Source organism: Lontra canadensis, unplaced genomic scaffold, assembly GCF_010015895.1.
Source record: "Lontra canadensis isolate GAN:19392208 unplaced genomic scaffold, GSC_riverotter_1.0 scaffold4, whole genome shotgun sequence".
In the NCBI taxonomy this organism is placed as follows: domain Eukaryota; kingdom Metazoa; phylum Chordata; class Mammalia; order Carnivora; family Mustelidae; genus Lontra; species Lontra canadensis.
Genome location: NW_022630998.1, coordinates 3,914,384 through 3,940,197, shown reverse-complemented (window position 1 = coordinate 3,940,197; position 25,814 = coordinate 3,914,384). Strand labels below are relative to the sequence as shown.

The window sequence follows — 25,814 nt, the reverse complement described above, 5'->3', positions numbered from 1 at the left end:
AAACAGAATCAGTTTGCACTGGTTGAGCCTTCATTGAACACGACTTCAGATCTTCATGTGGAAGGAAGAAAAAATTTTTTTTTAAAGTTTAACGAAGAAGGGGCGCCTGGGTGGCTCAGTGGGTTAAAGCCTCTGCCTTCGGCTCGGGTCATGATCCCAGGGTCCTGGGATCGAGCCCCATCGGGCTCTCTGCTCAGCAGGGAGCCTGCTTGCTTCCCTTCCTCTCTCTCTGCCTGCCTCTCTGCCTACCTGTGATCTCTGTCAGATAAATAAATAAAATCTTAAAAAAAAAAAAAAGTTTAACGAAGAAATCCAAAACCACCAGGGAGCTCTCCAGCCTCCAGGAAAAAAAGCCAGTCTCCTCCAAGTTCTGCTTCCAAAGCCAGAGGTTAAATCTGCCTCATTAATTCTACTCGAAGGGCTGGGTGAGAAACGATCTTGAGACAAGGCAATGAATGCAAAATGCACAGTCATCTTAAAGGTAGGCCCTGGCTCTACAGAAACAGAGTGCTTGTGGCCATCCCCCTAGGGCTAATCTCCACACCCCACCCTCTCATCTATCCTTATACATATGCAGGTATGGAAAACCTTGACTGACGCTGTTATAGTGGAATCACTACTGGACAGAAAGTCCGGGACCTGAATTCTCAGTTGTTACTTCTGTGAAAGCGAATAAAGGAAACCTTATTTAAAATGCAATCTGGAGGCCCAAAAGGGGAGCTCTCCTGTACCACCTCTGGTCCTTAGTTGCAGACCCTAACAGGAAGAAGTCCACTTGACTACCCACCCACCCCAGCCAGAGGAAGGAAGGATTTCTCATGGCCAAGCAACAAGCTCAGCCAATGAGAAGGCATGAACGCTCAATTCTCTTCAATGAGCTTTTGTCCAAAGCAACCCCTCCCAACTTCCTCCTTTGCTCTGTAATTTAATATTTCTCTCCTTTGATCTTGACTTCCCTATGGTTTGCCAGAGCTTTGCATGGCTCAAAGTGTGATTTCTCTCCCGTTCCTGAATAAACCCATTTTGCTGATAAAACCACTGGCTGTTTTTACTTTTTACAGTCCATACTATCTACGTCACCTACTCGACCTTACAAACCACACTTTCTAAGTCTCAGGTTTCTGATTTGTAAAATGGAGATAATCTTCCCTGCTTCCCAGGATTTTCTGTGGATTCAGTGAGATAATATATGGAAAATGTCTAGCACTCATTAAGAAAGTAATGGATTGTGCTCACTTTGGCAGGACATATACTAAAATTGGAATGATACAGAGGAGATTAGCAGGGCCCCTATGCAAAGATCAGTGCAAATTCATGAAATGTTCCACATTAAATAAAAAAAAAAGTCATTCATTTCCTCATTCGTCTTATAAGAAGAGGATGAGTGAAATTAAAGAACTTGAACAACTTCTCTGGTTTGAACAATAGAGAATTAGATGAGAATGTCATTTTAATTAGGACAGTCCTATAAAGTACATGCTCTAAGAGACTAGGACATGTGTTTACAGAGGTAGGTGACTTGTCCAAGGTCATAAATGGGTTACGAGAGAATTTGAATCAATCCAATCCGAAATGTGGGTTCTTTTTCATCCAGTGTATTACAAGCATGTACCAGATAACACGAAGAATAGATGTTCCAATATTTTTATGTTATATCCCCCCAAGCCAGTTTGGTTTCAAAGAGAAATGGGCCATATCACTTTAGTCCTGATAAAGAGGCATATGCATCCACGGTAAAATGAACTGACTCCCTCCACAGATACTTATTCAAGTGTACATTATCTTGTAAAAATGCTTCACATATTCTAGAAGAGAGCAACAAGGTCAGTGGGGAAGAGGAGGGCCTTAGGTTAGTACTGTCAGTTTGAAGGAAGAAAACTGAGCTTTTAATTCTGAACACTGTCTTTCCTGTATTTAGGTTTATGAGACAGAGATGTTCTACTGCCCCTCCAAGTTCCAGATGGGAAGACTATGGAAGAATGAGGGGCTAATCTTAATGAGATATTTCCTAAAAACTATTTTGCTGAAGAACTCTACTGCCCCAGATTTTGAAGTGTAGGAGATAACTCATATGGTAAACATTAGGGTAAATTTGGGGGAAAAAAAGTAAAGTCTGCCAAGATGGATAAGGATATAAAAATGAGTTTGATTTTGTTTCTGAGCAGCAGCATGAGCACACAGAGACTAGGGGCTACACATTTGGTTTTTTTCATAATCTAAGGCATGGAACACTCTTAAGGAGTTTTCAATCAACTGCTTAATAAGTATAAAATGACAACCAGATCACATGTGAGAAATAAAGTATCAATCATTTTTCAGTTTGAGTCTGGATGGGATAGGATACATGCATTTAATTTTACCAGTATCTGAAAATGCAGTCAGACGGACCAAAATGTCCTGATTACATTAAGGCTGCACTTTGCTAATATTTTTCCAGGGTAGGGTGCTTAGAATTTCCCTCCCTAGAGGGAATTGTGTGAACTGCCTTTCGTTTACGCGGGACCGTGTGGAGCCAGTTCTGTTGGCAGTATGGGAATTCTGCCACAGATCTGGGGCCCCAATCTCATTGCCAACATCCTGGGGAGGGAAGAAATGTACAGGTCGCTACCACCGTTCTTAAGTTCCTACCTCCTGATGATTTTTAACCCCTTGTCTCTTAGATTAGCTATAGCACATGCAAAAGCAACCCCTGCTACTACCTTTTTAGAAAACCAGTGTGTTAGGCCACTCCTTTTCTCTTTTTGTGGTCTGGCCGTTTCTCTTTTAGGTAGATACTGGATTTTAAAACCACTGCCAGGATCGTATATTAGCTTCAAAGTACACTTACTGAGTTTAAGAATTCCCCCATCCCTTAACAAAGACTCATTCTTCCTTCACTAATATCTCCAGCCCTGCTGCTTTCATCAGAGGTGTTGGCTCTAAATTCCTGGGAATTATCTTATCACTTTAAACTGTGGAGATTCCTGGGGCACCTGGGTGGCTCAGTGGGTTAAAGCCTCTACCTTCGGCTCGGGTCATGATCCCAGGGTCCTGGGATCAAGCCCCAAATCGGGCTCTCTGCTCAGCAGGGAGCCTGCTTCCCTCCCTCTCGCTCTCTGCCTGCCTCTCTGCCTACTTGTGATCTCTGTAAAATAAATGAATAAAATCTTTAAAAAAAGCACAAAACTGTGGAGATTCCTGCTACCCAATCCCTTCCCTACTCCATGAACAAGTTCTTACAACTGAGCAGTCTAGAAATCCGGTGGAAAACTGCTTAATACTGCTTTGTGTTATACTGATTCAGGTGATCATATTTATTAAAATGTTTGTCTAAACACAACTCTACAGAATTATAGAACAACATCAAAAATAACATGTCTGACCTAGAGAACAATGTGCTAGTCGGCAGACCTAACACCAACAAAATCAAGAATTTTCCCTTGTATTTGTTACATAGTCATTATCCTAAAGATTGCCAGGGGCTTTAGGGAGAATATTTAAATAAAACATAACTACCACTCAAAAAGTTTTTAGTTAGCAACTTCATGAATATTAAAGCAGCTTGTTCATGCATCAGAAGGATTAAGAACTCCTTCGGTCACGCAAACCTAAGGAGTTTCTCAGACTCCTTGTTCTGGTGGACTGTGGTGTGACACTGCAGGTCAAAGGGAAAGAATGTCAGTGGGATGGTATTATCTTTTTCCTTCTTATGACATAGTCCCAGGGTCCTCCCTTTGGAAGGAGTGGCTTGGGAAAGCCGCCAATTCCTCCAGGTTATCCTCCTTAACAGCTCAGGTGTCTTGGGCCTGTGCTCCCCCAAATCTGTTTAATGAGAATGAGAACTTGTCGATCATTGTCTACTGGGGAATGTGGGTGTACAACTCTCTCAGACCAGGCCTTAAGTGTTCTAATTCCTGCTCATTTGGTGCTGGTGATGGTACAAAGTGAGCTCCTTTAAGCCTGTTTTTCTACATGTCTGATGTGACAGGAACAAGGTGTAAAAATCGGTATTTATTTAAAAAATGGTCTTGGGTTAATATATGTCTTTGAAACAAATGATGGCGCGCTCTCCAAATGGACAACTTTGAGAGTTCTCTAGTGACATCTGGGTAAGGATTGAGCGTATGATTGTGGGAGAGATCTATGTATATAAGGAAATAAACTGAGAGTGGTCTTTAGGAGAAAAGGGAAGTTAGTATCAGTTAGAGGTATTTAGAACCTGTAATATTTGGAACTATGATAGGGGAAATAAAGATATAAAGGTATAACAAGAATAAATATTTATCAACATTGCTACGCTTAAACAAACTGACTTTCACAACATGTAATAAAGTGCAGAGCTTTCTTTTAAAAAATTATACCAACCTTAGTGTCTTTTCCGAAGACCTTGGAATGAAAACAAATCCAGTTTTCTGATACAAAGAGCTTCCCCTGGTATAATATCTCTTTCTGTAGAGCACAGGTAAAACCTGGGAAAACAGACACAGGTATAAGAGGTCTTGCAATTTCCAAATGAAATAAAAATTCCGTAAATATGTTGGTGACTCAGGATTGGCAGAGATAATATACTCATATTCAAAAGATCTTTCCCCTCTTTGTCAGCTGTCTTCCGTGGAGTAAAGCTATGGGCATGAGAGTTTGTTTTTTAATTCAAAGTCTGACGTGCTTTGGTATGAAACTCAAAATGGCCAGGCAAGTCTATCACTACAAACGAGAGTTTGAGAATGGAGTTTCAAAATCCCTTTATTTAAGGAAGGCGTGTCACTTTGAGCTTGTGTTGGCATTCCTGCCCCTCCTACTCTGGGACGGTCACTAATGACTCCTTTGGAAATTGATGGTCTCAGTGTGGGAAGAGCATGTGACCCACATGATTGGGCCTCATGGCAGGAATCCAGCCTCCTGCTCTACATGGGTATACTGAGAGGCCAGAATGGAACCTTGGTCCTAATGAACCTAAGAGGAGCAGAGGTCTTCACTGGCTTGCTGAGCAGGATGTCTGGGGGTGATCCTTGCGCCCCACATCATCTAGGGATTGACACGTCTGTGCATTAGAATCTGTGCTTCCTTTCAGCCTTCTTCCAGTGTTCTCGGTTTCTCCAGTCTTGTTATCTTCACTCTCAGGACAACCCATGCACAGTGCCTTTCAGCCATCAATACAGAGGTGAGGAAATCATTCTGTAATCCTCTTAGAGGGCTCCCTGTTATGAGGACAAATTCAGTTTCCTGGTCTACTTTCCTTCAGGTGCTTGGTGACAGCTGAATGAAGTTGGCACCACTGTTACATTGTGACTTTCAAAAACCTGTTCCCCTGGGTGCTTCAGCCCCCAGATGGAGGCCGCTTTCTACCCCCAAACCAATTATCATCTCTTCAAATAAGTCAAACAGACCAGAACTTACTTTGCCTCAGTGGTTCCTCAGTTGGGACATCAAGGAACAACTTGTGGAAGTGCATATTGGCCTTGTACTACAATGAGAACACAACACAGGCATCACCACTCACATTTCTTGATGAAACATTGTAAATTTTGACTTCAATTTAAATTACAAAACAAGGGATGCCTGGGTTGCTTGGTCCATTAGAGTCCAACTCCTGATTTCAGCTCAGGTTGTGATCTCAGGGTGCTGGGATCGAGCACCATGGTGGGCTCTGCACTCATCGGGGAGTCTGCTTGTGGATTCTCTCTCTCTCTGCCCCTCCCCCCAGCTCATGCACCTGCACTCTCTCTCTCTCACATAAATCTTTTTTTTTTTTTTTAAAGATTTTATTTATTCATTTGACAGACAGAGATCACAAGTAGGCAGAGAGAGGCAGGCAGAGAGAGAGAGGAGGAAGCAGGCTCCCCGCGGAGCAGAGAGCCCGATGCGGGGCTCGATCCCAGGACCCTGGGATCATGACCTGAGCCGAAGGCAGAGGCTGAGCCACCCAGGCGCCCCTCACATAAATCTTTAAAATAAATAAATACACCTTTAAAATAAATGAATAAATAAATAAATAAATAACCTAACAAATTTCCCCTCCCTTGACACAGTCGCTTTAGGAATTCCTTCTCTCTGACCTCACAGTCTTCAACACAAGCCTTCAGAGTGGGCAGGGCACAAGGTTTCATTTTCCGACAAAATTAGTGACCTTCCGGTTGGACAGACATCTGTGACCATGCTGCAGCTGGTGGTCACCGTTCTGCCCAGGTGGCTCGACAAGGATGTCCCTAATAACAAATGGCATGAAACTCCAAGGGATCTCACCAGGGAAGGCAGCAGATCTCAGAGCCCTCCAGGTACAAGGACTTTCAGAGTGGGGGGCAGAGGTTGAAGGGTCAGATAAACCCGAGTTCAAGTCTTGGCTACACCTTTCCTTTGGTGTGTGATTATGGCCGAGTGAGGGAGCCTCGCTGAGCCTCAAACTCTTCTGTGCCAGAGGACAAATACACTACTTGCCTCAAAGGGCTCCCATAAGGCTTAAATGGTACAATTCATCTGAAAGACCCACCACCTGGTATTGTCACTCTCACTACTTTTGTTGTGAGAGCATTTCCTTAGTCAGTGTCAGGGGGAGAGAACTCTCGAGGGCGGTAAAAAGACATGTGTTTAGACAGCTGTGACAACAACAATGGACAGCCAGCAATTTCCATTTGGTAACCTGCCTTCAAAAATACCATTCCCAAAATAACCCGGGGAACTGGTATCCCCATTCCATGGGTCTGGACAGTGTGCCTCAGGGAAACTGAATCACTGAACTGGCGCCACACGGCTAAGAGGTAGAACTGGTCCTCCTTCCAGGACCTCTGCCTGACAGGATACTTTTGATAAAAAAGTCTTGTGAGCCGAACAGAGAGATAGTACAAGCAGGCCCTTCATGTTTTATTACCCAAACTAGGAGTGGTCTCAGTACAGGACGGGCCCTAATACTGCTCTAAGGAAGAGTTTAGAAAGGTCATGCAGATGAAAGATGGGCCCCACAAGTCAGCTATTCTACAAATACCTCCTATAAAGTAGGTCACCTCATGCTGCTTCCTAAAAGCACATTCTGCATCCAGGACATTACCTGGATTAAAGCTAGGTATTCCACAGGAGCTTTCCTGAGGTTTTTGGGTTTTTTTTTTTTTTTTTTTTTAAATGGCTACAGTGAGAATCAGCTGCATGACTTGATTTTAAAAATAATCTGGGCCGGGGACGCCTGGGTGGCTGAGTCTGTTAAGCATCTGCCTTCGGCTCAGTCATGATCTCAGGGTCCTCAGATCAAGCCCCACATCGGGCTCCTTGCTCAGCAGGGAGCCTGCTTCTCCCTCTGCCTGCTGCTCCTGCTGCTGTGCTCTCTCTCGCTGACAAATAAATAAAAAATCTTAAAAAACAAAAGAACAAAAAACCTGGGCCCAAAAGGAAAAATAAAATCCATGAAACAAAAAAACCTGAACATGGAGTCTTCAAAAATGTGAACATAATAAAAGGAAAAAAAATAGGTGGTGGGAATGATCTATATTAAAAACAACAGATAAATGGATAAATGCAATCATGCCCCCTGACTGGATTCTAGAGAGGGGGGAAGCAAAAAACATTTATAAAGGCCTCCACGGGGCGCCTGGATGTCTCAATTCGTTAAGTGGCTGCCTTCAGTTCAGGTCATGATTCCAGGGTCCTGGGATCAAGCACCGCATCAGGCTCCCTGCTCAGGGGGGAGCCTGCTTCTCCCTCTCCCTTTGCCTGCCACTCTGCCTGCTTGTGCTCTCTCTAGCTGTCAAATAAAATCTTAAAAAAAAAAAAGGCATCTACTACTGGGACAATTATGGAAATCCAAAATGGATTTTATGTTAATACGATTTTGGTATATTTACTGTTTAGTTACATTTCTTGTGTGTGCCAATGGGTTTTTTTTGTTTTTTTTTTTTGTTGTTGTTGATGTTCTTAGGAAACACATATTCAACTATTTAGGGGTGAAGTGTCAATAACCACCTCAAACCATTGACTCCAGTAAGTATTCCCCACTCTAAGACACAGAACTGGGCTTTCACACCCATCTGGGGGTGTTTGAGAGCAGAACTGAACTACTCCTGGACAAGAATCATGATCCCATTCATAGGTTCCCCCCCCACCCCCGCCCCGGTGCAGCTGGGGAGCCTTCCATTCATACAGGTGCTGTATCAGGCTCTAATTTTAATGCAAGGCTATCAAAGCTCTCCCGGTCTCAGTTAATTAGACCAGCATGTGACCAAATTGTTCCCTGCTCTCAGGGTGCTTGTCAGAGTTAGGGGGCACGGTGTGGAACCCACCACTGTCCAGGATATACTGAAAGGTCAGTGGGGAAATACGATCTTGATTAAAAATCAACCAAAGGAACGGCATTCTCTTCTTTCTTCCAGATTCCCTACCACCCCTGCCTATGGGAGTCCTGACTAGCAGGGAGATACATACTTGGGTTTAGAGTCCCTGCTGTGACATGATGCACACTGCCTTCCCAAGTTACCTGGCTGGAAGACGAATACTTTTTCCGGTCCATCTTAGATTCATTTTTGCTTTCTGCTTTACAGTCGTTCTTGTCGCTTGCTAAAGAGGTACCGTCAAAACTGGATTTGGACCTGAGGAAAGAGAATCCAGGGAGCCTGTAAGATGAATTTTGTATGCTACTCATTGACTGTATTGTGATAAATCTTGATTATTATACAATCGCATGAGAAAACCTGACATTTGTTTTTCTCTTCTAGACCTTGGTGATCACTCATGATACTCTGCGAGCATTTAAACAGTACAGTGTGTAGGAGACTGGGATGGTTTCACCAGGCTGCAATCTTAAACTGGAGAAATGTGAACTTGTAGAAGGGAGAAGTAACAGCTGAACTGTGAAGGTCATTATACCATCTCAAAAGTCTTTTAAGCAGTCAAAGAGGAGCAGTATAGGCAAATTATTAAACAAAACTACAGCTATAGTTCAAGCAAAGAATATTTTTGTTTCAGATTTCCATTAATATTTAACATGTGTTAATTGAGGAGGGCATTGTATTAAAGCCAGGAGGCACACAAGGCAGTCTTTTTCCTTAAAGAGCCCAAGAATTCATCAGACATCTTTTTTAAAAGGCAGTGCAAGATTTAGCACCAAATAATACATACCAGGGGCGTTGGGGGCAGGTAGAGAGATACAAAGTCCAACAGGAGATAAGAAAAGAGGAGCTCAATAGCACTATGTGGGTTTAATACACTGGGTCCCAGAGGATGAGCAGGAGGTGGGTATGAGGAAAAGAGAGACAAAACATCCCCGAGTGGGGAAAACAGATGTGAAACCAGGATAAAAATGAAGAATGTGTTTGAAAGTCAAGTCTTCCTTTGTTCTAGTGAGGGCAGAGGTGTTTCTGAGGTGACTCTGGTCCTGGCTCTCCGTTTGAGTACATATGCGAATTTGCACATGTCTTCAGGCCTACAGACATGCAGAATCATTTCAAAGTAGAATGCATGTATGATTTTTAGAGGACTACTAGGATCAACTTTTAGGATACAATTATGTGGGACTATTTTTGATTATTGGGAAAAATAGCACATGAAATTCATGATTCCACAGTATGATTCCTTACAAAGAGGCTCAGTTAAAACTACTATTTGGTTCAAAGCAGATGTAAGAATCTTGAGTAATTCAGGAGGTCTGAGGGTACGACTCAGAGACAGAAATGACTGATGTCAGATTTTAGACTCTGGGTCTCTCAGCTATGAAAAAACAGGCTATCGGATGTTTTGGGCCCTTGCCAGCCCCAACAGTTTGGATCCAAGTTGCTCTAGCCACAAGTGAAGATTTGGACTTAGCTACTGACCACTGAAACCATTCACAGATACAAATTCCTTCTGAATTCTAGCAATTACTTTTCTCTTTGAAATTATGAGTAAAGACTGAACTCCAAAATAAAATTATTTTTTTTACAAATGTCAAATTATCTACTATTTATACTATCCACTAATCTGATTTAATCACCTCTACAGGTTCACATTAGTAAACGTCAATGGAATTGCCAAGGCAACGACCTCTTGAAGGACTCTGAGCAAATGCACCCAGGAGGGCAGCTGTATCCTTGACGAACTCAAGAGCCACCAGCAGAATGGAATTCTGCATAGCACAGCGCTCTGTGAAAGGGGGAGGAGGGCTGCTGATTTACATAGCATTGCTATCTCTGTGTCTTCTGAACTGTGGTACTCGCGTTTCTCACCGGTGACTATGAAGGGGACGGAAAGCCCGGTGCAAATGAAAACGTCGGGCCTCTTACTCAAAAATTAGGAATTTCCAGACAGCGAGAGCAGAGCAGTAAAGCACGTGGGGGGCTCTCTGTGACTACACAGGCGACTCACCCACACTGTTCAATAAGCCGCTCTCACGATGAGTGTGTGCTTCTCATCCGAAGCCTGGGGGAGGTGGGGTCAAAGCAACTTTTTCCGAGCACCCACTGGAGCCAGCCAGTAATGGTAAAAGATTCAAGAAATGACATACTTTGTGCCTTTGCCCAGAGACTCGAGTGGTGAGTGAGGTGAGATGCTCAGACAGGAAACAGCTATAGGTGTGAGATGTGTCCAGCCAGCCGTGCAGAACTGAAGACGAGAGAACGAGGAAGCCAGAAAAGAAAAATCTCAGGCACAGTGAGGAGACTTCCGCTTGGTCTTGAATGAAGTAAGGATTTGGAGAGAAGGAATGGGCTGGGAAGCCAGGAAGGAAAGGGAAAGGCAGGAGTCACTTCATTACCCTTCACAGAGGCCACAGACCCCGAAGGAGCAGCTCTGACAGATGCAGTCTCGGGGAGGAGAAAGGAGAGCAGCTTCCCCCGCACCACCCGGCACGGATCCCTGGCCACACTTCCCGAAACTGACCATGGGTACACCCATTCCCTTTTCAGGGCAAGAAAAGCAAGCTGAAGTTCCTACTTCTTCCTTCCGTGTGGAAGCAAACGCATAACTGGAGCCTGAGAGCGCGCCAGGGACCATGGCTCCTCTCAGAACAGCCTGTTCCCCTGCCCCAGCCGGCTTCCAGCTCCAGCCCCCAGGAAGCAGGCGGCCCCCTGAGCCATGCACACCCCGGCCAGGGATCCCAGGCAGGTGGCTGCCAGGACAGCGAGGCAGCAGGTGAGCACACGCAAAGGCAGAGAGGCCCAAGCTGGGCGGGCCTCGAGGGCTCCTTGGCCAGCCTTTCCAGGTGCTTCCGAGGTCTATGCCAGACAGGGGGCTAAGCTGGCTTTATCGGGTAGCGAGATCTGTCCTTGAAGAATGGGGCAGGTGTTCTGCAGTAGACTGGGGCAAGAAGGAGGAAAGATGCCACCCAAAAGAAATGAGACAGGAGGGCAAGCACTGGTGCCAGGATATCAAAGACAGACACCCTGCTTGTTTCTCAGGGGTTTGTTCGCCTACACGAGATCCTGATTCTCAGCCACCACCACCAAACTAGAAACACGGGCTCCTCCCAGCAGCCCCTCCTCCCCAGAGGCCCCAGAGAACCAAGTGTCATCATGAGGACTCACCGCAAGGAAAGGATTCTCTTCTGGTCTGGGGACTCGGCCTCCATGGACGGGCTTGGGGACTGGACTGTTGGCGACTTACAGATCTTCTTTTTCTCCTCCACACCATTCTCAGCCTCTGAGCTGGAGAAGAGAGAAGCACGCTTGATCTTAGACATCCAGGGAAGGGGGTGGAAGGAAAACCGATGAAAACACCTTGCTTTCTGAAGGAGGGAATAATGTTCAATCCCCATAGCAGGCCGAAGTCAACTTGGATGGCAGTGCCCTTTCCAGATGTCCATTCTGCTGCCTCTCGGCTGATCCCTCAAGGGCATGAGCTCCAGGTCATGCCTGCTGCAACAGGTAAACGTCCGATTTTGTGGGAGCTGAGTGGCTCCCAGGTGTGCGCCCGTGGGCCCCACACTGCTCAGCTCCACCAGGCTAGCTGTGTGCTGGGGCAACAGATCACCCAGAGGCTGGGAGGGCCTGTGTACACACGTGCTCAGCACACACGCTCACGCATGGCCTTCTGCCAGGTGTGAGCCTTTCTGCTGCGAGCCCCCACCCCTTTGTTTGCATTTCTCTTGTGTCATTTACCGCCCACTGTGGTAGTTATATATAGGTCCCACTTTGGGTTGTTGATATTTTAACCAAGCACTTCTCTGAGCCATTTACGGTCTCTAATCTACGCAGCCACCTGGGCTGGGGAGGAATTATGACACCCCCTCTTAACAGATCTGGAATCTGAGGACCTCGGGTATCATCCACCTTGCCCAAGTTCACACAACCAGTATCTGTCTGAGTTGGGATTCAAGCTAAGATCTGTCCATTGAGGATGCCTCAGGGTACACACCCATCCTCATATCCTCTTCTCTCTTTCCCCTGCCATCCACCCACCCCCCGCCCCAACCACCTGTCCCTCCATCGAGCCCCCTCATAGCTCTTCAGTGGGAGAGCTCCAGGGTGGGGTAAGGATCTTAGTGATATTTATACTGACCACACGGTTCAGCTGAGTGCTGGTATCTAATCATGATCAACAGGTTTTTACACAACGAGGGCTGACTTTGGTGACAGAAGGATTAGAGGGGAAAGCAAGTGAGGAGGGTTTGCACCCTGTACCACTAACAAACGAGGGTAACCAGTGGGGTGGACATGGGAGCTGAGTTCCCTCAATCTTAGGGACCAGGGACACTAATTTCAGTTTGGGAAAGAACTAGGAGGGCGAGGAATGCGGGAAGAGAGAATACATGGTGTTTTACATGGACCAGTAAAACACTTTACTCCTTCTGTACCAGTCTGCAAAGCACAGAATTCACAAGACACGTTTCTGAGAAGGTGAGAGCTCTAGGGTGGCTGAACATGAAGGGAAACATATGAAGATAGCATTGTGATGACCGTCTGGCGACTCTGAATCCTCATTTCCCACCATTTGGTGCCTTTACCTGCACATGACCTCACAGGCAGGAAATGTGAGTGGTTAGCTGAAGCTCTGTGGTTGCTCGCTTACCACTTCTCACAGTATGTGACAGTTCCGGACCATTCCAGTAAGACTGCAGCAGTGTCAAAATCAAGACCAAGTGTATCTGACAAGGTAGCCAGTTAACCATCCCTACAGATGGTGGGTGTTCTTCCACTGGGAGTTAGCATTCCACTTCTCAGCATATCAACATTCCCCAACCTTCCATGTCTTCCATTCTCAAAGTGCTCAAAAGTACTTAAGTATGTTATTTTACCATCAAGCTGAATTCGCAGACTCTGAATTTTAGAAGGTTAAGGGGCTTTAGAAGATACTTCCGCCCACCCTAACCCTCCCCAAGACACACACATTATCCCCATTCTTCAAAAGCATCAGATGGGGGACACCTGGGTGGCTCAGTTGGTTCAGTGACTGCCTTCCTCTCAGGTCATGATCCTGGAGTTCCAAGATCGAGTCCCATGTGGGGCTGCCTACTCAGTGGGGAGTCTACTTCTCCCTCTGACCCTCCCTTCTCTCATGATCTCACTCTCTCATTCTCGCTCTCTTAAATCTTAAAAAAAAAAAAAAAAAAAAAGCATGAGACGGTAATCCATTTGTGAGGCCCTCCTTAAGTAGGGAGAATAAGCGTGTGTAGACCCTCCATAATCCATTTGACATTTACTTATGTGTTTCCTGAATTTTGTGCACGAGTCTGAGGTGCTGCTAATCCTGTACAGCACCTCTGCGTACTGAGAAAGGACCCTCCCCCAGGAACAACTCACCAAAAGCTACCCATCTGTTAGGAGGAAGCCCTATTGCTATGTGGCCTGGCAGAGCTAAGGTACCCCTAGCCTGGGGCAAATGTCTTATTTAGCCAACTCCTAGACTAAATTCCTTATGCACAGGGAACATCTGAGTTTTTCCATGGCTCTCAGCTCAGCATTTGGCTCCTAGTGGTCGTTTATAGATGTTGACTGATATGGGATTCATTCTGCAGTGTCTCACACAGAAATGCATGTAGGGGCCCATTCAGTTTTAGAGTTTTGTCGACTTAAAGATGGCACAGGGGCACCTGGGTGACTCAGTTGTTAAGTATCTGCCTTCGGCTCAGGTCAAGATCCCAGGGTCCTGGGATCAAGCCCCCGTCCCTACTGTCAGGCTCCCTGCTCAACGGGGAGTCGCTTCTCCCTCTGCCCCTTTCTCCACCCCCCATGCCCCATTCATTCTCTCTCTCTCAAATAAATAAATAAAATCTTAAAAAAAAAAAAAAAGATGCTACAGAAAATCAAGTAAGTGAATTCCTAACACAGGAGAGCTCACTCCCACAAGCAACCTTCCCCCTTGAGGTCTTGTGGCAGAGGACTGAAACCGTAATAGAATCCAAACAGCAAAGACTGGCCGAGCATGGGAGGGCAATGGGATGGTTCCACAAGGCCCCTCTGTCACTTTAAAATTACTGTCAATAAAGCTGAGCTCACTGAAAACGGAGATGAAATAACAGGTCTTGTTTGAATCATGAAAAAGAAGAAACCAGGTATTTTTCTGTCTTTTTTTCTAACCAAGAAGATAAGGCCTTTCAGGGACATTGGCTACAAGAGTCAACTAAAAAACAAGACAAAACCAAACGAAACCAAAAGAAAGTCTTCATCTTTTTTCCTTTCTCTCTCTTTTTTATACATAAACAATTTACTAATAGATAAAGCCTCAAGATTTAAATTTCCTCTTGGACACACCCGTGGTGCAGCCTCAGCAGCCTATGATCTTAAGTGTTGGCCTCGGACACGAAGTCCCCAAAAGTGTTGCAGCCCTGTGTGAGCCCGAGTCTTTTTCCGTTGCTGCAGGTCTTCCCAGAGTTTGCTGTATACAGACCATGAGCCAGGACCTTGCTGTATTTTTTTCCATGCTTAATAGCCTTTAGTGTGTTCAAGAACCAGTCTGGAATCTTATACTGGTATGGATTCTGCATAATGGCAATCACACGTTCCATCTCATCCTCCGTCAGCTCTCCTGCCTTCCTGGTGAGGTCGCTATCTGCTTTCCACAATACCACGTGAGCCTGTCTTTGCCCCACACCCTTCACTGCAGTGATGGCAAAGGCTCTTTTCTGCCCAACCATCAAAACTGGTATTGAGTTCTCACAAAATATGCTGATTTCTCAGGGATCACTAGAATGTGGCCCTAGTGGTGACACTAATGGCAGATAATCCAACCTTCCTCTTTGCACAAATGTTTACTGGAAGGGTCCCTGCTAGGAAAGCAGGATGCTGAGCTAGGCAGGTGACACAGAGATAAGTGACTGACAGTTTTACTGTATCCTCAGAAGAACCAGATGCTGGAAATGCAGGATCAACCTTCACTCGGCCTTAACGAGTTATTTCTTCTCCCATCTCCAACCCAATGTAAGTATCACTTGTGGGCCCTGAAAGCTTTTCAGTGGAATTCCAGAGCACTGAGACAGTCCTGCTTATCCCAACCAAGCCTGACGTTACCCTTTGGGGGAATGCATTTTTATTACCAGCTAGGAGGTACTGGTTTCAATAAGACACTGCCCCACACTGTTACACAATCTATAAATAAAAAAAAAAAAACGGGCTGGACAATCCCTACCGAGAGGACAATATGAGTCAATTCCCAGACCTCATTAAGCTGATGATGAGATGACTCAGATTTCACAATTTTCAGAATTGGAATTCTGATATTCCTCCTGGGAAGAGTGTCTCTGAGTTGAAGGGTAAACTCAGCATTCCTTTCTCCCATCCCATTAATTTCCCCATCACTTTGTCCCTCATGCTGAGAATGAACCATCATCCCAAGCAAGTCAAGGTAAGTACCTATTGGGCAGAATGTTGATTAAGGTGCATTCCAGGTGAGTAAGTGGCATCTCAGGTAAATGAAAACAAATGCTTCCTATGGTTCAGTCCAGGCAGATGTGTTCCTTTCTAATCACAGTGGTGAATCCCTGGAGTTGAATCTACCTTCAAGTTAAATCAGTCTAAGCTAAAGCATAAGAAATGTCGTCAACTCCCTTATAGTAGCATGGGTGAGGGTAGTTTTAAATCCATTGTCACTTAAAAAAAAAAAAAAAATCCCTGATCACCGTATGCTGAAACCACAGTTTTGACCAACAAGGTTTGGAAGTGACTTGAAGATAGGCTATGTTTCACCAGAGGATCTCAAGGGGATAAAATTCTGGAAAGGGGATCATAGTGATTAAGGCCAGGTCTGTCATAATAGAGTGCTGTGCTGAAACCCTATATTGGAAATGAGGGTACACCTGGCGCCAAGACCTAGGGCACCAAACCCTTGTTATTTTACTTTTTATTTTTTTAAATTTATTTTACTTCTTTAAAGATTTATTTATTTGAGGGGGTGGTGGTGGGGGAAAGGGAGACAGAGAATCTCAAGCAGACTCTCCACTGCTTACAGATCCCAACATGGGGCTCGATCTCACAACCCAGGGATCATGACCTGAGCCAAAGTCACAGATCAAACAATCACCTGAGCCACTCAGGTGTCCCACCAAATCCGTGTTTTTGGTGTGTTGTTTGCTTAGTGGTTTCAAGGCTGGCTGGCAGGCAAGGGCAGTACTACATGGAACCCAAGAGATGGACTACAATGTTAGAGGAGGGATCTATGGGAGGCTTGGCAGCAGCCATGGGACAAATTAGGAGACATCATGGTAACGGTAAGAAGGGTGCAGAATGGGGCACAAATGTATAGGAGGTGGTGATGGACACCAGAGCTCTCTAAGACCCCTCAGCCTCTTCAACTGCAAAGTAAATGCAAAATCTCCCAAACTAGATTTTCATAAGCCAGGAAGAAGTCTTTCATCTACAATTTTGATACAGTAGATCTTTGTCTAGAAACTTTAAATTTTATGTATCTACATATTCATTTCTGTGTAAGTACCAGAAGCAAAAGTACACGATACAAAAGTTACAAATGGAACTCTGAAAACTATAAACCACTGATGAAAGAAATCAAAGATGATACAAACAAATGGAAAGACAGCCTGTGCTCATTGACTGAAAGAATATTGTTCCAATGTCCACAGTAGTAGGACAAAGCAATCTACAAGGTGCAATCCCTAACAAAATACCAACAGCGTTTTTCACAAAACTAGAACAAGTAATCCTAAAATTTGTATGGAATCACAAAAGACCCTAAATACCCAAAGAAACCTTGACAAAGAAGAGTAAAGCTGGAGGTATCATAATCCCAGATTTCAAGATAAACTACGACACTCTAGTCATCAAGACAGTATGGTAATGGCCCAAAAGAGACACATAGATCAATGGAACAGAATAGAAAGCCCAGAAATAAACCCACACTTATACGGTCAATTAATCTATGAAAAAGGAAGCAAGAATGTACAATGAGGAAAAGACAATCTCTTCAGTAAATGGTGCTGGAAAAACTGGATGGCTACATGCGAGAAAAGGAAACTGGACCACTTTCTTACACCACACACAAAAATAAACTCAAAATGGATTAAAGACTTAAATGCGAGACCTGAAACCATGACGCTTGTAGAAAACATAGTGAATAATCTCTTTGACATTGACCTTAGCAACATTCTTCTAGATAGGCATCCTTAGGCAAAGGAAATAAAATAAAAACAAACTTGGGACCACACCAAAATAAAACGTCTTTACACAATGTAGGAAACGATGAACAAAACAAAAAGGCAACCTACTGAATGCAAGAAGTTACTTGCAAATGATATATCCAATAAGGGGTTAATAGCCAAAATACATCAAGAACTCCCATAATACCAAAAAACAAATAATCTGACTAGCAAAAGGGCAGAGGAGCTGAACAAACATTTTTCCAAAGAAGATATACAGATGGCCAACAGACACATGAAAAGATGTGTCAAAGCATCAGCACTCATCAGGGAAATGCAAATTCAAACCACAATGAGATACCATCTCTTACCTTTCAGAATGGCTAAGACTTAAAAAGACAAGAAATAACAAGCGTTGGTGAAGATGTGGAGAAAAGGTAACCCTCATGCACTGTTGGTAGGAATGTAATTTGGGACAGCCACTGCAGAAAACAGTGTGGAGGTTCCTCAAAAAATTAAAAATAGAAATACCACATAACTCAGTAATTCCACTTCTGGGTATTTACACAAAGAAACAAAAAACATGAATCTAAAAAGATATATGCACCCCTAGGTTCATTGCAGCATTACTCACAATAGTCAAGCTATGGAAGCAGCCCAAGTATCTACTGATAAATTAATGAAGAAAGAAGATGCAATACAGACACACAATGGAATATTACACAGCCATTAAAAAGAATGAGACTTTGCCATTTGTCACAACATGGGTGGGTCCAGAGGGTGTTAAGTGAATTAAGCAGACAGAGAAAGACAAATATCTTATGATTTCACTTGCATTTGGAATCTAAAGAACAATACAAATGAATAAATACAAACAAAAAGTAGAAAGAGACGCATAAATACACAGAACAAACTGACAGCTCCCAGAGAGTAGGGGTAGGAGGACAGGCACAATGGATGTAGAGGACTGGGAGATATAGGCTTTCAGTCATGGAATCAATAAGGCAGAGGGATGAAAGGTATAGCATAGGGAATATAGTTGATGGTACTGTAATATTGTATGGTAATGATGCTTGTGGTGAGAGCAGCATAATGTATAGACCTGTAGAATTACTATGTTGTACCCTTGCAACTCATGGAACATTGTGTATCAACTCCACTTCAATTAAAAAGTTACAAATCACAAAACCAATCTCCCTACTATCCCTGTTTCATGGTGGTCCTGTTTGTCTCCCAAGAGGCACCCACTACTGTTCCTAGTTTCTGTATGTCTTTCCAGCAACAATCTGTGTACATACAAGTGTATGTATTGTCTAAGCACAAATGATAGGATACTATCATACAGCTGGCTTTTTCCCCCCTTTTTACTTACTATATACCTTGGTGCTTTCTCTATCAGTAGACACAGAGCTTCCTCATTCTTTTTAATTATTGCATAGAGTTCCACCGAGATGGATAAATTATAACTTAACCAGTTCCTTATTGATGAACATTTAGGTGGATTTCAGTCTTACTACAAATACAAATAACACTGCAACAAATGTCCTTGTATGTTTCATTTCCTTCTATGGAAATGAAACACCTGTGTCAAAATGTACACAATTAAAAAAATTAATAGTTATTGCCAAATTGCCTTCTGCAGAGGTTCTGTAACCCACACCCACAATACAAAGCAGTGTTAACACATTCTTAATAATAAAATGTTAAACAAAAAAGAATTTTTCCCAAGTCCCTAGCAGAGTACCTACACATAACAATAACAAGCACATAAAATAAGAATAATTTTAATGAACACTAGTGTTAAATTTTTGATCTTTGCAAATGTGAGAGGTTAAAAAAAATCCATTAGTTTCAATTTATCGTTCTCTATGAGTAAGGTTGAGAGTATTTTCACGTATTTTGAAATTTCCTGTTTTGTGATTTAACATTTAAACACTTTGCCAATTTTTCTATTGGGCCGTTGACTGAAACATTCAGGAGCAATACTTCTTTTCACAACTATATCACTGATTTTTACAATATTCTAGAACTGACTTTTTAAATAACTGATGTTAAACAATTAGAAGTTAAGTGGATATTAGGGTTGGGCCTAACGTTAAAATAAAACGTCGATGACAAATTGAATTTTTGATAGGCTTACTGGCAGGTAGGGGGAAAAATGCCCAAAACGTAGTATTCTTTGGTTTCAGCAAAACCTTTCATGAAACCTCACAGGCTTCTAGTTCAAGAGGGAGGAATGGAGCACAAATGTTTGCCTCTCCTTTCTGAGGCCCGTTAAAATAAGTATAAAAGAAGTAATACTCCTGCTTATAATCCTGGAGGGAAACCATCAACAGAAGAGTAATTCCCAAATTTCTGGTATCTGGAAAGTAGAAAGTAAAGTACAGTATTAACTCATGCAGCCAAGTAAGGAAGCTGTAGTTAGAATATGGGCATTGGGGCGCCTGGGTGGCTCAGTGGGTTAAGCCACTGCCTTTGGCTCAGGTCATGATCTCAGGGTCCTGGGATCGAGTCCCGCATCAGGCTCTCTGCTCAGCAGGCAGCCTGCTTCCCTCTCTCTCTCTCTCTGCCTGCCTCTCTGCCTACTTCTGATCTCTCTCTCTGTCAAATAAATAAAATCTTAAAAAAAAAAGAAGTTATAGAATATGGGCATCAGTGGAAGGTAAGAGAACAGTAATCTGGTCTGTCAAAGTCCAATGAGGGGCTATAAGAGGAAGGCTAAGAAGTTGATGAATACATTAGATTAAATTAAAGGTGTGTGTAAGAGATCTTTGACGGCCTCCTCTTGGCCCCGGCCCCCATCATCCGGCAGGAAGACCATTAGCCATGGAGGTCAAATATCAGACGAAAATATCAGTGAAAAGACAGAGTGAACTTAGTTGTACAAAGCCAGGGTACCCTGTATGGAGGGTGGAACCTTACAGTAAAACCCTTCTTATCCTCCCATGGGGAATCGCTAGTCCCCAGGCTAGGTGCCAATCCACTACCCATGTCCTTCCAAAGATCCCAGAAGAGCTCACTTGTCCCTCTTTCTGATATATGAAATGACAACAAAGGACTGCCAGACCCTTGAAGAAAACCTGAAGTCTTAATGACAAGATCGAGATAAACCAACAGGAAAGTAAAACCCTTAGGGAACTGACTTCAGAGAAGAGAAGAAAACTTAAGGTAAACAAGCGAACAAGAAAAAAACCCCATAGCCTTCCAATGAGTATCTTCAAAGAGAGAAGACAGCACCCAGGAAATGGATCACAGTAGTATGGCAAGGGAAAACCCTCCTGGACTAGTAAATTCTCCCAGAGTCCAAGTCCTCTGGAGCTTACAGGCACTTGGTGACCTGCCCTGTTCACCCCTCCTCAGCTCCTGACCCCCTCACTCACTTCCTTCCAACCACAGTCCCAAACTCTCATGAGAAAACCTGTGCACTGGCTGTTCACCAAATATAGATTGATGTATTCTTTAAAGAGGTAAAAGAGAAAGTAGGATTTAGAAAGAGGGATATGCCTAGGCAACATTAGGAGTAGGCAGACGGAGGCAGGGAGCTAGTCTGCATTGACTCTTATGTTCCATCAAAACAGGAAGTGAAGAGATAAGGTTTAAATATTAATAAGCAAGAAGGAGCAGGATACAAACATTTTTACAGATAATGAAGTAACCACTGCAACTAAAATCAGGCACAGTTAGAAGAAGCTACTGGGGAGGCACATGGAAAAGAGGGGAGGTGAAATTGAGTATGTTATAAATTTTAATGCACTTTATTAATTTGTGAACACTTAAAAACAAGTTAATACCTTATAAAGAGGATGTAAAATACAGCACAGATCATAAAAATAGGTGGATTTGCTGTCTTCAAATGTCTGAGTTCCTGCTATGTACAGAACATACTGCCAGGTGCTGCCCTCTCCAGGACTGTGGCCTCTACTGGGAATTTAAGCTTAGCACCTAATTAACACATAATACAGGTTATAAGGGATGTCTACCATACACACAGTGCCTTGGGAATTAAGAAATCTAGCTGTGAAGAGGAGAATCAGGGAAGATTTGTGGAGGAAATCAGCATGACATTGTGGGCATTTATGAGGGGAGGGCAGTATTTATTTTCTCATTAAGCTGTCAGAAATACATTGCAGTCCAAGAAATCACAAGTGTAAATAATATTTCTATTAGTGCTGTAAATAAAAAAATAGACCTGTTCCTTTGGATGGAGAAAATCAAACCCTTCTATTACCACACTGTAGTCATCTCTGCCACCTCTCTACCTGGAGAGACACTGTATTTGTGCAACCGTCATGGGGGAAGGATCAATGTTTGAACTGGGGACATTCAAGTTAGAATTGGCTGAGATATCAAAAGGGCACAGAAATACAAGGAAAGGCAGTAGCAAAAATAGGCAGACAAGGAAGAGTTACACATGCACAAGAAAATGGAGCAGGCTGGTTTTCTCTGGAGTGCAGGCAGCAGAAAGAAGTGGCCATTACGTTGTTGGAAAGTTTGATTCCTAATGAGAGTGGGCTGCTTTTAGTCTTCACTTGGTTGGCAGCAGGGATAAATGAAACTTAAAAAAAAAAAATTTTTTTTTAATTTTTATTTGATAGGCAAGCAGGCAGAGAGGCACGCAGAGAGAGAGAGAGGAAGGGAAGCAGACTCCCCGCCTAGCAGGGAGCCTGATGCGGCGCTTGATCCCAGAACCCTGGGATCAGGACCTGAGCCGAAGGCAGAGGCTTTAACCCACTGAGCCACCCAGGCGCCCCTAAATGAAACATTTTTAAGCAGAAGGAATGAAGTGGCAGGGTGTGAAGCGCCCATCTTTTCCCACACAGCCATCGTGAGGGTCTGAAGAGCTACGGACTCTGGAGGGATTATACTATATCAGTGGCTAAGCACAGGGTGGGGGTAGGGGGCTGAGAGTGAAGGCAAGAAGCAGTAGACCGCACAGGAAAATGAATCCAGAGATAACATCAGAAGAGAGAAGAGAGCAAGCAATGGAGAGCAATATCCAAGATAACCCCAAGGTTATCTGGAGGATGGAGAAGATAGGATTGCCACCAACAACTAGAACAAGCAAGAGGAAATGTTGGGTGGGAGGGATTTTGCAAACTTAGTTTCAGAAATAACAGATGTCTATTGTTAGCAATAGACGTCTAACATATCGTGAGAAAGCCGTATCTAAGAAACCAAAACAACCCAAAGAACAACAGCAAAAAGAGTATCTGACTGCAGAGGAGAGATTCTGCCAGTTGGAAACTTCTTTCTGCTAAGTCCCAAGCACATGGCCATAGGCTAGAGCGACAGCTTCAGCTGCAGTATCCTAGGCATAGCGGAGTGGCTCACCACGGGCCAGCAACTGGGCCCAACACACCTCTTTAAACTGGTCCCACAGAGCTCCCCTCTGCTCGTATTTCAGTGGACAAATATCTGTCCCAGAACCCATCGCGTGAGTCACTCCCACCTTTCCACCTTCTCCTAATTCTGTCTGCCTACAACACTGTTTTGCTTTCAAAGCCTAAGGCAACTCAATTCCAAAAAGCATTTGATCTCCGGGATTCTGGTTCCAAAGGAAGAGAAACCCAATTCAAACTAGCTTATGTTTACAAGAAAAGAAAAAAACAAACAAACAAAAAAAACCCGAAAGGGCTTTTGTCCCTGCTTCAAGATGAAGTCACCAGGGCAGAAGAGCTGCAGCTGCAGACCTTTGCCTTCAATCCCTGAACACACAGCAGTGATCTCCGGGGTCCCCCTCCACAAGTCGCCTGAGCCATCAATGCCCAATTCATCCTCCAGAGACACCGCCTCCCCTGCATCAAGCCACCGCTCCAGAACCCAAAATGGCTTTCTATCGAGCATCTGGATTGCGGCGTCTGGATATAAGCCAAGACCTGCCAGAGTTATGCCGTGTTCCCCTACTTTTCAACACAAGTTCTGCATTCCAGCCATGCTGGTCTTCTCCCCATGACCTCACTTACATCATGTTCCATCCTCCCTCTGTGCCTTGGCTCCAGCTGGGCTATCCTCTCTGCCCCTTCCCAACTCCCCACAACTACACACTATCCTCTCTGCCCCTTCCCCACTCCCCACAACTACACACTATCCTCTCTGCCCCTTCCCCACTCCTCACTATCCTCTCTGCCCCTTCCCCACTCCCCACAACTATACACTATCCTCTGTCACTTCCCCACTCCCCACAACTACACACTATCCTCCCTGCTGCTTCCCAACTCCCCACAACTACACACTGTTCCATGCCTGGGGCATGTCTAATTATCGACCTTTGTCACACTGGCCCCCATCTCTTTAGCTACGGTATCTGGGTATAAGAAATTGTGCAATTAATACTTACTGACCAGACAACTTTGAGTATATTTGCAGTACAGGACAAAAATCAGCATTTTTTAAAAGTAATCTCTATACCCAATGTGGGCTTCAACTCAAGACCCCAAGACCCACAGTCACATGCTCTACTGAGCCAGCCAGGTGTCCCCAGAATCAGCATTTTAAAAAGGGCTTTGGCTTACCTTTGCTTTCAGCCTACGTTGTAAACTCTTTACCAGGTGTGCCTTACAACTTCTATTGGAAGGGGGCCCGTGTTGAAGGGGCCAGAAGGGAGGAAAAGGTCGTCTTTCCACTTTCCCTTACACTGAATCAGCACTGTGTACAGCCTTATTCCTCACACTAATCATTAGTTAGGTAAGCGAGAATTTGAATCCCTGTGACAACTCAGACGGTCTTCATTGTTGGAAGAAATGAGGATTGCAAGCAGAATTATAATCAAACTAAGTAACTTCTCAGTAGTGGTACTTTGAGGCCAAGCACAAATGGAAAATAACAAAATAAAATGACAAGAAAATACATCAACGAGACAGCAATTGACTTTTCCAATTTCCAGGAAAGGCAAATTGATGATGCTGACAGCAAGTTCCCTTTTGTTACTTACAACCTCGGCATGTAAATAGTATTTTGTATGTTGCCTTGCTCAGTGCTAACAAAATTTTTAAAAATATGTTTAATATGGCTCCTTTAAACAAGAATATAATTTTCTCATGGGCAAGGGCTTTAAAGAGTTTTTATATTTCTATCTCCACTCCTTTTTTGAAGTTGTTCTCCATGATCAATTGCTAGATGTCAGAATAAGCCATTTTCATGTATCTAAGATATATTCAAGGACATTTATTAAAGCTTTGGCCTGAAGGATGTGTTTGGGGAAGAAATAAATTTTAAAAGCAGAATGAAACACTTAGAAAAGCAGAAAGGTAGGAATACAAAAGAAAAGGTCATGATGGGGTGCCTGGGTGGCTCAGTGGGTTAAGACTCTGCTCGGGTCATGATCTCAGGGTCCTGGGATCGAGCCCCACATCGGGCTCTCTGCTCAGCGGGGATCCTGCTTCTGCCTCTCTGCCTACTTGTGATCTCTCTCTGTCAAATAAATAAATAAAATCTTGAAAAGAAAAGGGCATGAAATCCAGGAAAAAAATTACTTTGAGAAAGTACAGTATTAACAAATCTATAGCTATTATGGAAAGTACTCAAAGTATCATAAGTATTAAATAAGATCAGAAAGTACCTCACGTACTTGAGAAATAACTAAATTAAAACCTAGAATATGGAGAGCTACTGGATCACTGGGAATGTATTTACAGAGCACGATACAGAAAAAGAATATGCCCTAAGATAAAATAGCCATTTGCCATTACAGGCAATTCTGAATGATAAAAGCAAAGCTGTTTTATATAAGTTGGACTTCTAACTGCTCAAATTCATAAATGTGCTTACTGCCCAGAGCAGGAATGCTAGAATTTAAGGAAAATTAAGAAGTTCTTTCAATAAGCTTGGGGGAGGGCCACAATTTCTAAACACCTCTATATCAGAAGAGATCTGATATCCAAGATAAATAGCCACATGCCTTGTCTTTGAACCTACCACATCCTGAACATGGCAAGGAAGAAGGGAAGAACAAATATTTAAGGACAGTCTCTGTTCTCAACAGATTTACATCTGAAATAAAGGCAATTGATTGGCACACATTAAAAAACCCAAACCCGCTGTTCTATCAACCTCATTAAAACCCGGATTAAAGATATTAATGCCTGTGTGCCGTTCCATCAAAGAATAACAATTTGGAGGGGCGCCTGGGTGGCTCAGTGGGTTAAAGCCTCTGCCTTCGGCTCAGGTCGTGGTCCCGGGGTCCTGGGATCGAGCCCCGCATCGGGCTCTCTGCTCGGTGGGGAGCCTGCTTCCTCCTCTCTCTCTGCCTGCCTCTCTGCTTACTTGTGATCTCTGTCAAATAAATAAATAAAATATTAAAAAAAAATAACAATTTGGAAACACATTTTGAAGGAAAAGAGGACCAAGCATAGTACAAAAC

General features: G+C 43.7%; 1 protein-coding gene, 1 non-coding gene and 1 pseudogene across 8 annotated transcripts in view; 1 reads left to right on the top strand and 2 right to left on the bottom strand.

Annotated features, from left to right (window-relative positions):
• The window catches only part of GRAMD2B (GRAM domain containing 2B), a 111,872-nt gene that overhangs the window by 14,519 nt on the left and 71,539 nt on the right, over nucleotides 1-25,814 (bottom strand). For 6 of the 7 annotated variants that reach the window (XM_032844541.1, XM_032844558.1, XM_032844527.1 and 3 more), the window contains 4 exons: nucleotides 11,457-11,576; nucleotides 8,438-8,549; nucleotides 5,377-5,443; nucleotides 4,345-4,448 (listed from right to left, as the gene is read on the bottom strand). In XM_032844541.1, coding sequence (XP_032700432.1) covers nucleotides 4,345-4,448; nucleotides 5,377-5,443; nucleotides 8,438-8,549; nucleotides 11,457-11,576 — 403 coding nt within the window. Of the gene's footprint in view, nucleotides 1-4,344; nucleotides 4,449-5,376; nucleotides 5,444-8,437; nucleotides 8,550-11,456; nucleotides 11,904-25,814 lie in introns of those variants that run through there. The other variant, XM_032844551.1, reaches the window with a different exon arrangement.
• On the top strand, nucleotides 1,229-1,334 carry LOC116864037. The gene has a single exon (XR_004381924.1). It is a non-coding gene; the product is annotated as a U6 spliceosomal RNA (small nuclear RNA).
• LOC116859139 lies at nucleotides 14,593-22,886 on the bottom strand (annotated as a pseudogene).